A 12,633-nucleotide genomic window follows, 5' to 3' on the forward strand; every position below is an offset into this window, starting at 1 on the left:
AATCTTTGCTATATTAAATTTGGTCCTTTTGGCTCCAGAACCAGAACCAGGTTTGCTCAACTTTATTTAAGGTAGTTGTTAATCTGGAAAATGGACAAACATGTCACTTCCTTCCAAAGCTAATTAGGGATATCTGGTTGGACATTTTGACATTTTTCTTTGAGAAGTGTTTGGGGGTTGTTGTTTTCCAAAAGTAAGACTATGGCAAGGGTTGGTTACAGTTAATTTCTTTATTCAAAGAAAGCTTGAGAAAAAACTTTAACATTGTCAGCTTATTCTACTTGCTTTTTAAACTAAAAACATATATTGCCTTTCCACGTGGATGAAAAAAATTCAGTTTTCACAGAAAATGTTACCGTATACTCCAAGTTTAATTAATAAATCTCTTAAACTAGTTATTGTTAAAATTAATGCATCAGCTACTTTAAAGAATATTCTCAGCAACCTTTCTTATACGACTTTGTTCTAACCAATATGTAGTAATCAAGCTTCAAAGCAAATCTGTAGCTAATGCTATCAAGACCATTAATTTTTAGTATACCTAAATGTTGCTTTAATGTGGTTGCTGCCAAGAAATAAAATTTTGCAACAGTAAATGATGCATAAATATGTTTAGGAATATAATAAATGCCAGCTCAGATTGTGCAAATGGAGGACAGCATATCCAAGAACATGACGATCACCCAGATTATTTCTAGCCATGCAGAAAATGTAGTTTTCAAATTGTTTAGGAAGTAAGAGTGTAAGGACTCCTCCTCTACTTTAGCATCTCTCCAATACACAGTAGAATCTGTCCACTTTGGAAATTGCTTCAATTGGAGTGGCTGAAGAGTCTCACCGAATTCTTTGGTACCACCAATGGTGGGAACACGCATTGCTGTTTCAGAGGGATAAGCTCATGGCTGCAGCCCTTACCTTCTACTCTGCCACAGCTGCTTGGTGCTAATCCACAGCCGTGAAGCTGCACTAAAATGGGCATCTGTCTGTGCTCTCCAGTGAAACGAGGAATCAGTGAGGTGCCTTCATTTCCTCTTTCTTCTCTTCCCTCGGGTAGCAGCCTGGCCATCACAGGGAAACAAAGGCAGGGCGGGAGCTCTTTGCGCCTTGGGGACAAAGCAGAGTCCCTGCAGAGGCGGCTGAAGCTGCTCTCATCCACACTGGGAGCAAGAGCATCAGGAAGGCATAACGACCACAGCCCTTCACAGCTGAGAAACACAACACCTGTCAATGAAGACTAGGGAACTTATGACTGATGAATCGAGTCAGGGAACATCAGGTGAATCTTTTCTAAGGGAATGTCATTTTTGTGAACACTCAATAATTCACATCAAAGGGGTTTTAGATAAGAGCCATCGATGTAGTTAAGGCTGAAGCTTGTTGTCTTCCACTCCTTTTTGAAAATGAACTGTCTCAAATGTACATTACAGACTTCAGGGAAAACAGGGGAGGTTAATGTGACATTCCTATTTTTAAAACCATTTTAAAAACTATATTTGGTGATGGGAGAAGGAGGACTCAATCATGTTGCCTGATATCAGGCACTTATTTGAGCACCTTAATTTTAAGTCACGTCCATAGTCCCATGGATGGACAAGGTAAAGTAAAAGACTTCCAGAGGGTGAGAAGCCTTATTCTGAGTTTGGGAGAGAATATTGGCTGAGTTGTTTCTGTGAGGAGCCCAGTATTCTGCTTATTATGATTAGTATTCTGCTAATTCTGCAATCCCTCACATTGTTACTTGCCAATTGGTAGGTGATAGGAATACCTTTCACTTCTACACTGTTTGCATAACTTGTAAAGCAGCAGAGAAGCTTAATGGTTAATTTGGTACTTTGACACATGCACACTTAAAAGAAAAAAAATCCAAATGGTCCTTAAACCCTTGCAATTTTATACATTTATTGAAGCTGATGTAAGTTTAAAGTCCATTTGTGAAAAGAGGGTGTCCAAATTGCAGCTTTTGAAAAAGCAATCCACTATATGTAGCTGCAATAGCAAGATTAATATTCTTCCAGTTTGTAGGTTTATTTCATTTTATGCAAATATAAAAAGCTCTAGGCACTAGGCATATACTCAGAAAGACAAATTAACATCAACAACATAAGCAATCCTAGTAATTTCCTGTATGTGCTAAGGGAAAATAAACCTCTTTGTTATTTACTAATCCCAAGCCCAATACTCCCCCAGCCCTCAGCTGTCCTCTTCCTCCTCAAAGGCCTGGGAACACAGCTGAGGGCTTTACAATATGCCTAAAAGATCAGCAATAAGCTTACTGCAGAACAAAGAAGAGGGGTAGAAAATACTAACTAAAAACAAAGCACAAAAACCCCACCCTCTCTGAACAAGTCTCGGTATTTTTTGATATGAAGAGGTTTTTTATGCCCCTGAGGCTATGTTCATTATAACACAGACTGTGTGTTCCTTCCTGTTACCCTGGCTCACTCTTTGGGGTTTTTTTCCTAGTAAGCATAACCCTAGAAATCAGAGGCACTTGGATAATTTTTATTTTTTATACAATATTTATTTTTTAAAGTTCCTAACATTAGTTCTTGACATTATCTCTACTCTGCAACCAAACCAAAATTCTGTACATGTAAAGTTAAGGCAAGCAGCCAGGTAACAGAACCACATTTCTATTTCACTTCCAGTTTGCCAACACTATTCACCCCAAGAACTGAAAGCCATTATAAAGTTAATATCAAATCACCCAAAGACAGTGTCTCCCTTTCTGTTCCCTTCCCTTCCTTCATGTTTTCTGTCACAGCTGTTTCATAGTATGTCTTTAAGTGAATCAGCTGGGAGACAATCTTGCTAAAAAACTTTTACAGTTGCTCCCATATATAATGTCCTAATATTTATTAATACTAAAAAAACAGGTAGGCTGTCACAGATTTGTCTTGACAGCTTATAAGTGGAAAGTTCAGCTTCACTCCTACCATTTACGTCAGTTTATGCCATAATCCTCACAGTTAAAATGTCTGCAAAGCTACATGGCACTAAAATCATGCTTTCCAAGGAAAAAAGTGATAACAATTCTCAGTCATAACCCGAACTACCAATTACAGGTATAATTTGAAATAAATATGGCTATATCTTAGTATAAAGGGAGGTTAAAGGGAGGAAAAATTGTGTGAAGGAAAGAATGTTCTAGCATCTTTACACTGTAAGGTTAAAAGAAATACAGATGCAATCCCGTAAAATTGTAAACTCCAAAAAGTGAATGTTTTTAAAGCAAAGAATACCTATTATATTTAATTTTGTTTAAATGTCCTTAAAAGTTACAGAAAAGCTGATACTGTAACAAAAAGGCAGCTAGTTCATAAAACAATAAAAACTATAGAAAAGTCAAATTGAATCCACAGTGCACAACAGCAACTCTTGTGAGCAAATGGAACCAAACCAAAGTAAATGATCAAAACCTCACACCTTTCTACACAGCTCAGCCAGTAACATTAATAATTAATAAAGTTCCCTACGCAGACAGGAATTCTAGAGAAAGTGTGGGAAAAAAATAAAGTAAAGCAACACAATCCCACATCCTACTGTCTGCTGTAAACTGAAGCCTCTTTTCACAAATGCTCTGATCTCTACAAGGAACACAGTGACGGATGTAAATATAATCCATACGCTGCTTGACTGGGTGAGAGCAGGCTGGCAGTACTTTTAGGCTATGCCCTGACTTGGCCGTACCCTTTCTGCTGACAGCGGTGCTCTCCCAGCCCAAAGCAGGGGAAGCCCCGAAGGTGCCCGGAGGAGAAGGCGAAGCTCCGGCCCGGGGGCAGAGCCGGGCGCGGGCGGGACCGAGCCGGGCACGGGCGGCAGAGCCGGGCACGGGCGGGACCGAGCCGGGCACGGGCGGCAGAGCCGGGCACGGGCGGGACCGAGCCGGGCACGGGCGGGACCGAGCCGGGCACGGGCGGGACCGAGCCGGGCACGGGCGGGACCGAGCCGGGCACGGGCGGCACCGAGCCGGGCACGGGCGGCAGAGCCGGGCACGGGCGGGACCGAGCCGGGCACGGGCCCGCTGCGTGCTCGGCTTCGGGCCGGGCTTTGCCGCGGGAGCGACACAGGCAGACACTAAAATCAACTTTTTTACAAGTTCTTGTACTGGCTTTGTTTTTCTGAAGATCACAGCACAGAGAATGCTACTTATTTCACTAAAAGCTTCTCCTGCATTTCCCAGGAGCACCACAGACCAGCAGAACTCAGTGTAGGTACAAAGTTATGTTTTTGTGGAGGGAGGGATTTCCTGGAAACTTCACCCACGTTTCTGAAGTGCTGCCACAAGAAAACCAATCCTTACAGCACATACAAAAACGTTTATCTGTTCCCCAGCTGATGCAAGAGATGGGAGGAATGATCAGTGTAGGAAAACCCCCGTAACTGCGGGTTCGCCGCTCCCGGCGGCCCCTCAGCGGCGCTCCCGCGCACGCGCGGCCGGGCACGGCGCGTTCCTCCCGCCGCGGCCAGCAGCGCCCCCTGCCGGCCGCTGCACGCCGCGCCGCGCTCGGCCCCGCGCTCGCTTGTCCCTCGCCGCTGCCCGTAGCGGGGCGGTGCGGGCGGTTCCGGGCGGCGGCGCCATGGTGAGAGCGGCACCTCAGAGACCCCTCAGCCCCTCAGCCCCGGCCCGGGCACCGAGCGCGGCCCCGCCGGGGCACACCGCCGCTCTGCCCGCGGCGCCGAGCCGGGCCCCGCGCCCCTTCGGGCCCCGCCGCCCGCGCCCGGCCTTTTGCGGAGTCACCGCCGGCGCGTCTAGGCCTCGGCTTGGCGGTGCGGTAGGGGTGGGAGCGGGACCGGGCCGGACGCTTCTTTTTATTTTTGAACAATGAGCTGAATAAGTTAGCGCTTTGTTTAGACAGGAGAAATCCATTTACGGGATTTCTGTAGGTGGATTTGCCCGTAGGCGTCTCGATTCGTAGAACTGTACATATATTATGGTTTTTGACGTTTGTTTTTTTACTTTTTGTCTAGGGTCAAAGTCAGAGTGGTGGACATGGTCCTGGTGGTAGCAAGAAGGATGACAAGGTAACTGAAACCCAAATTCACAAAATGAACTGCGGGTGTGCTGCTACAGAGCCTGCCTGCAATAGGCTTTTTTAATTTACTTTTTAAAATTATTGTTGTATTTGGAACTGCATAAAATTATGCTCTTGCTGGCTCTGATGAATGTCTTTTCTGGGTGTACATTGGAGAAAACAAATATTGTTCATAACTAAACGAGAGCTTAAGAAAAACTGAAACTTCTTCACAATTACTTGTTAAAAAAAAGCTATAAATGTGTCAGGGTTATGAAAGACTAGTTGCCTTCAAGCTGTCACTTCAGGAACTGTTGTTGGCTTGGAAGTGACAAAGCACAATGATCTGCAGTAGGAGTGTGCTTCACACCGTGGGACATCAGGGGTCCCTGGTCTCCTTTGGAAAAGGAAAGTACAACATACACAGAAGTAGTGTCTAGGCTGGGAAACTGAGTGTGTCTGATTTATTGATTGAAGTGTAGCAGAAAGGTGGAGATTCAATATTTTTCTCATTGTTTCATCTATTAGTTTTGTTTGTGATTTACTTCAGGCTTGAGCCTTCCATGTCCTGTATTCACTGAAAAATGGCTGAAGTTTAAATCAGAAAGAGGGATGTGAAATAAGCAGGAGAAGGCGTTTATGAACATTCTTAAAAAAAAAGAATAAGGTTTCTTTTGGGCTTCCTGCTAGAGATCATAAAGAGAAAGTTTTTTTATTAAGTTCTTCACCTTAAACTCTTTTTTAGTCTGTGCACTTAACACTTGTGTGTATTGTTTACTTATTATTATCCTGATTTTTTTTCCCTTTTTTATTAATAAGGACAAGAAGAAGAAATATGAACCTCCAGTTCCAACCAGAGTGGGGAAAAAGAAAAAGAAGACCAAGGGACCAGATGCTGCCAGCAAACTGCCCCTGGGTAAGTATTCTGCCTCCCCTGCAGAGCTGCGGGCTCTCTGCTCTTTGGGAAGTACAGCGCTCTTCTCTCCTCAAGATCTGCCTCTCTGGAGGTCACTGACACAATGCCAAATGTCATTTTATTTCTAATTAGCATAAAAAAGCCCCCACAGAATGAGATTATTGTTTTGCAAGATGCAGGCCATGATCTTCCGGTAAGAGAGAGAGAGAAATTAAACTGAGTGAAAATGCAGGGGAAATATTAAATCTGGTTTTCCCCTGGAATTACAGTGGACAAGTAAGGTACGAGTTACAGTCAGGAAAATAAAGCAGGATTTCTAGTAATGAATTAGTGTTTAGTTGGTACCATGTCAAACTTGTTCTAAAATACTGTGGTTCTGCTTTGGTTACAGTGACTCCTCACACACAGTGCAGACTCAAGCTGTTGAAATTGGAGAGAATTAAAGATTACCTCTTAATGGAGGAAGAGTTTATAAGAAATCAAGAACAGATGAAACCTTTGGAAGAAAAACAAGAGGTGAGGTTTGAGTGTAGTGTTACTGCTAATGTTGCAGTAAATGCTCTTTATTAATGTGAGCTACTTCATATCAGAGTGGAAATAAAGTACCAGCAGTGTGCAAGTTGATGCAAACATATCAGGTTTATCACAATTCCTCATTAATTGGCTAAATTGTTTTAGACCAAGCACAGATCACTACAGATGACACCATGGGAGTTTTTTGTTTCTTAGTGCTCTGTCAAAGTACAGCTTGCAGATATCCATCAACAGAGAAAGAAGGTTCTAGTTATTCACATGCACATGCATGGTGTCCATAGGGCAGGACTAAATTAATAGTGGGTTTTGTTACTGGTTCTGTCTTTTTGGGGCAGTAGAACAATAGGAAGGGCTGGTTCTTCTGTCTGAATTGTTGAGCCAGTGTTGTACAAGAATGTTTTTGCCTGTGTTGTTCAGTTGTTTCTTGGATTTTTCTTGACAACAGGAAGAAAGGTCCAAGGTGGATGATCTGAGAGGAACACCGATGTCTGTGGGTACCTTGGAGGAGATCATTGATGACAACCACGCCATTGTGTCCACATCAGTGGGATCAGAGCACTATGTCAGTATTCTGTCTTTTGTGGACAAGGACCTGCTAGAGCCAGGCTGCTCTGTTTTGCTAAATCATAAGGTGAGTTTTTTATAAAATCAAGTTTCTTACAACTTCTTGTACTGTTATTAACTGGCTTTATTTTTCTGAAGATCACAGGAGAGAGAATGCTATTTATTTCACACACTTAAATAAGTGGGCACAGGGATTAGACTTCAGCTTGTATTAAAAATGCTGTTTGCCTTCTTTGACAACTCTTAATTCTTGAATTAGGTTCATGCTGTGATAGGAGTCCTGATGGATGACACAGACCCTTTAGTGACTGTGATGAAAGTAGAGAAAGCGCCTCAAGAAACGTACGCTGACATTGGTGGCCTTGACAACCAAATTCAAGAAATCAAGGTATTCAGTTGCAGTCATTTACAGTTAAGCCAGCAATATAACTGTTGTGCTAGGAGTTGAGAAGAGAAGCAGCAGGATTGGCTGCTGTTCCTGTAGTGGTGTCCTTTATCTTTCTGTAGTGTATTTCTTCATTAGATTTCACTAGGCAGACTTGTGTTCCTCAATCTTTTAAGTGAGTCACCAGAGGCTGTGTGCACAGGAACCTTTCACAGATGCTCAGGAGGCTGTAGAGCCCAGAGCTCCTGAAATCTCTCTAATGGCTTATTACTTTGCAACAGGTAAAGTTTCAGTTGTTGCAAGAAGAGAGTTAAATTGTAAAAACTGCAGAGGTCATTCTGGGTGTCTGATGCCGTCCAATCTAACTTAAGGATTTAGTCTTTCAGGGCAATTGCTTGTTTTGTTTTTGCATTTGTTTGTTATTTGGTTGGGGTGTGTTGGGTTGGTTGGTTTTTTCCCTTCCAGCAGAACTCTGCCTGAGCCTTGCTAAAACTCAACCCTTTTGTTCTGGGTAGGTGTCTAAAACCACAAAAGTTCTTATCATCTATGGTATCTGGTAACTCTTTATAGAAGGCACCTTTTCATAAAGGGTTCCCTGGCCCCAAGGTCATCTGTGGATGTTTGAGATTCAGGAGCTCCAGGGTTCTAAATCTGGGATGATGCATTGAGGATGGAGGAGGGGGAATGTTCACTGCTGCTCTACCACATGTCAAGTGGAAACAATAGGAAGACCTTTGCAAATGGAGTAGTTGTCTGCCTTAGAATTTGAGGAAGCAGAGAGTCATGCTGTTCAATGTCTGTCTTGAAATCAGTTAAACTCCTTTTGCCTACACTGCTTTCATTGTTGCTGTTTTGAAGATCCCTACAGATCTCTGTTGGAGACCACTCAGTCTTATAAAAACATGTTTTTCTTGTGGTTCAGGAGTCTGTGGAGCTTCCTCTCACCCACCCTGAATATTATGAAGAGATGGGTATAAAGCCACCCAAAGGAGTCATTCTGTATGGCCCACCTGGCACAGGTATTTTACAGTCAGTATCACGTGTGCTGAGATAATATAAGTAAAATAATTTACACTTTGTTAGTATTTAAAACATTGCTCAGTCTGTCATAGATTTCATACAACTGTTTTGTTAGGGCACTTTTTTCTTTCCTTTCTCTGCAAACTGATCACATTTCTTTCCAACTACAAATAGGCAAAACTTTACTTGCCAAAGCAGTGGCAAACCAAACATCAGCAACCTTCCTGAGAGTGGTTGGTTCCGAGCTCATCCAGAAGTACCTGGGGGATGGCCCCAAGCTCGTGCGTGAGCTGTTCCGCGTGGCTGAGGAGCACGCCCCGTCCATCGTCTTCATCGATGAGATCGATGCCATCGGAACCAAGAGGTACAGCAGCTGAGCTCCAGCACACAGGGACTGCCAGGGCCAGCAGCAGCTTCACTGCAAACACTGCTTTTGCACCTGTACTGGCACTCAGTTTCTTTGCTCTGCTACATTTGCATACACTGTTTTGATGTAAGCATTTGTAACAAGTAACACTTCAAATAACTTCAGTGGAAACAATATATCACAGCCTTTTCATACTAAGTAGACATGACCAGAGATAACCTCTGTTCTCTTGTTGCATGGCAGCATCTCCTTGAGGGAGTGTCAAAACCAGAAAGAGACACTGTTGTATGGGATTCTCTAGCTGCAAGTCCATATATAGTAATTGGCTTTAGTGATACAATGGTAAAGCAGAATATTTAATATAGAATATATCCATTAGTAGTTTACTCTTGAGTAGGTGGCTAAATAGTTCTGCTCTGAAAGTATTTTACAGAAGGTTACAGTGTATGTCATGGAGAAGCATTGCTTGTGACACACCAAACGGTTGTTCAGCCCATATCCAAACGGTATTACTTTGAAAATTCTGTAGGTTTGTTGGAACTATCCAATGCAAATAGTCTTTAAAGCAGTCAGTGTTTTTTAAATAAACAAGAAGGTGCTCATACATGTTTACTACATGGCCACCAGCCCAAAGTGCTTCCAGCCCAAAGTGCCAGCTGCTGCCTTCTGTATGGATCTATGTACTTTTAAGAATTTGGTTTTTTTCCTTTTTATGTTGATTGTGTTATGAGGGAAGAAGATATTTCCAAATATATAACAAACGTGGGAAAAAAACCCCAGATCTCCTTCACATGATGGCTGTTACATTCCCCAACTACAAGAATAGTTCCGTGTCTGTTTACTTACCTAGATGCACAACGTGATTCTGAAAACCTATGTTTTGTTTATATGGATAAACATTAAACTTTTTATTTGAAAACTAAATTTTATTCAAATCTCTTACAGATATTTACAAACAAAAATGTTTATACCTTTGTGCCAGTTACTTAGTGCCTTTTCTGAATGTGCTTTTCTTTCTAAAAGGTATGACTCAAATTCAGGGGGTGAGAGAGAGATCCAGCGCACGATGTTGGAGCTGCTGAACCAGCTGGATGGGTTTGACTCTCGGGGGGATGTTAAAGTTATCATGGCTACCAACAGAATAGAAACACTGGACCCAGCTTTAATTAGACCAGGTAAGTGACTTCCCTGCTGTGTATGCTTAAGCCACTTTTCTTGTGAAAGGACTTGTCATAACTTGACAAACACTGGCAGGCAAAATGACTGCAAGCTTATTCTTATTCACCATCTCATCTATGCTGGTGCATCTGTTGAAATCAGAGCCTATTCACAAGCTTCTAAGTAGGAGAAAAATCTTTGGAAGAGAAGAAGTGTGTTAATTCCTTTAGATATATATAAACAGTTTGAATATTCTTCCTGTTAAGATGGCACAGCCATTTTAAGTAATAGTTAAGCAAGCTGTGTGCAGCAGCAGCAGCAGCACACCTGCAGCAGCTGGGGAAGACAGGGAAGCACCACCTGTGTTTTGGGGGTGAGAGCCTAGGCTTTACCAGAGACAGCCTGGATCCTGGTGCAAGGAAAGCAGGCTGCTCCTCACTGACCTGGCACAGTCCTGCCATGTAGGGGATAAGTGAGGGAGACCTGTTGAGCTTGAGCAGGCACAGGTACTTTAAACGGTATTTTAAACACTATTTTTAAATGGCCACTAAAAATGTACCAAAGCATATTGTGCCTGTGGTGTCTGTTAAATTGGAAGGTATAAAACAACACAGAGATCAAAGGAATAAGCTGAAATACCTCCATGGCATGAAGTTGCTGACGTATGTGTTTGGTCTGGTTTTGTCATCATTTACCTCTAGACCCAGCTCAGACCCAGTGCTGTTAGAGTACAAATGAGATAATACTATGCCAGAATTGAAAGAGACAGTCTGACCTTGCTTTCTACTCCAAAACGTGATTCATTGTGGCACGAAGAATCATGGAAGTGTTCAGGTTGGAAAGAACCTTTCTGGTCACTGAGGCAAACCATTAAGCCTATCATGGCCAAGTCCACCACTAAGCTGCATCCCCAAGTGCCACTTCTACGCCTCTTTTGCGCACTTCCAGGGATGGTGGCTTCACCACCATGTGAAGCATGTTCCAATACTTCACAACCCTTTCCATGAAGAAATTTTTCCTAATATCCAACCTAAACCTCCCTATGTGAACTTTAGGCGATTTTCTCTTGATCTGTTACCTGGGTGAAGAGACCAATCCCCACCTGGCTACAGCTTCCTTTCAGGCAGTTGCAGAGGGTGATACAGTCTCTGCTGAGCCTCCTTTTCTCCAGGCTAAACACCCCCAGATGTTCCTTCAGGTGTTCCTCATAGGGCTTGTGCTCCAGACCCTTCACCATTGCCTTTCTCTGGACATGCTCCAGCTTAAGAGTTACTGCCAGTTAAACCCTTCAGGTTAACCCTTCCTGCTGTTTCCAATGGCTGCCTGCAAGAAACCTGAGACTGAACTTTTCTTTTGCACAGGACGTATTGATAGGAAAATAGAGTTCCCTCTACCTGATGAAAAGACGAAGAAACGAATCTTCCAGATTCACACAAGCAGGATGACGTTGGCAGATGATGTGACTTTGGATGAGTTGATTATGGCAAAAGATGATCTCAGTGGTGCAGATATTAAGGTCAGTGCACATCACCACTGCTTATATTTCAAAGCAAAAACAAATCTCATTTTTGCTGCATCCGATACCATTGTCGTCTGAACTGTGCACTAACATCACTGAGGGACAGTGGGATGATGGACACTCACTTTTATGAGTGCCAAGGACTCTGCTTTACAAATGGGAAATTGTCAAAATAATACTTGTGAGGTAGCTTGTGTTGGTAAGAGTATGTACCTGTGTTACCTGAATATGAAATTTTAAAGTAACAAGTAGAAACTAAAAGGAGAGTGTGGAATCTTGTGCAAGGTATCTTAAACAGTACTTAAGATAGTACAGGATAATTAGCATTTTTATGGACTAGGTTGCAAGGCAGATAAAAATGCAACTGTATATTAGGAACCTTCAGCCATATCCTGTCTGCTTTTTTAAAGCAGATAGAGCCCTTGCTACAGTTACCACACTCATGAGCTTAAACCAACCTCTTTCCTTTCTGATACACTCACCTGGCTTTATGGAGTCTGCTTCAGTGCTAGAGAACGGTATCAAACTTTAGAATGTAGACGTTATTAAACATCCCCCACTTCTACCCTTACGGGAGCAGTAGGAAGGATGCAGCTGCTTTTGAGGGTGTGGTTTGAAGGGGTTGCACAGAAAGTGTAACTATTCTTGCTTCCTGTGTTGCAGGCAATTTGTACAGAAGCTGGATTGATGGCTTTGAGGGAGCGGAGAATGAAAGTAACAAATGAAGATTTCAAAAAGTCTAAGGAGAACGTTCTTTATAAAAAGCAAGAGGGAACCCCTGAGGGACTGTATCTTTAAGTCGTCTGTCTCCTTGGAAACTATACAGAACTTTCTGTGTTGGTGAGTCTTGTGTAAAACCACACAGCTAGTTTGCATTCATGAACAGGTTAAAAGCTGCTGGGTTCTGGGTTTTCAGTCAGTGTAACTCTTCACTTCCCAATAAAATGTTTATTTGAATTGAACTGTTTTGGTGGCAAAGCCCTGCTATTTACATGAAATTGTCTGTTGTGTTTTCTCACTCTGAAAAAAAAGTGCTGGTGACCCAAGTGCTTTTGTCTGTCACCCACACCATGTTGGGCAGGGAGCAATGTAGGTGCCCCAAATCTTAGTCCTCCTTAGGCATGGCAGTCCCTTACAACTACTCCAGCATTGCTG

The 12,633-nt window shown here is 42.8% G+C and overlaps 1 protein-coding gene across 2 annotated transcripts; it reads left to right on the forward strand.

The window, feature by feature from the left end:
* The first annotated feature begins 4,547 nt into the window (after positions 1-4,547).
* Positions 4,548-12,444, forward strand: PSMC1 (proteasome 26S subunit, ATPase 1). 2 transcript variants are annotated; one of them, NM_001245312.2, is given in 11 exon segments: positions 4,548-4,583; positions 4,972-5,025; positions 5,835-5,931; positions 6,323-6,447; positions 6,911-7,096; positions 7,289-7,417; positions 8,337-8,433; positions 8,609-8,798; positions 9,825-9,976; positions 11,321-11,475; positions 12,142-12,444. In NM_001245312.2, coding segments are annotated over 11 exon segments (1,323 nt in total). In that variant the 5' UTR covers positions 4,548-4,580; the 3' UTR covers positions 12,277-12,444.
* The last annotated feature ends 189 nt before the right edge of the window (positions 12,445-12,633 follow it).

This window comes from Taeniopygia guttata, chromosome 5, assembly GCF_048771995.1.
Source record: "Taeniopygia guttata chromosome 5, bTaeGut7.mat, whole genome shotgun sequence".
Taxonomy (NCBI): Eukaryota; Metazoa; Chordata; class Aves; order Passeriformes; family Estrildidae; genus Taeniopygia; species Taeniopygia guttata.

Coding starts and splice junctions, on each gene's coding strand:
- PSMC1 (XM_072929346.1), top strand. CDS start 6,388: ATGGAGGAAGAGTTTATAAGAAATCAAGAACAGATGAAACCTTTGGAA. Junction 7,418..8,336: donor ACCAAATTCAAGAAATCAAG/GTATTCAGTTGC, acceptor CTTGTGGTTCAG/GAGTCTGTGGAGCTTCCTCT. Junction 9,977..11,320: donor CCCAGCTTTAATTAGACCAG/GTAAGTGACTTC, acceptor TCTTTTGCACAG/GACGTATTGATAGGAAAATA.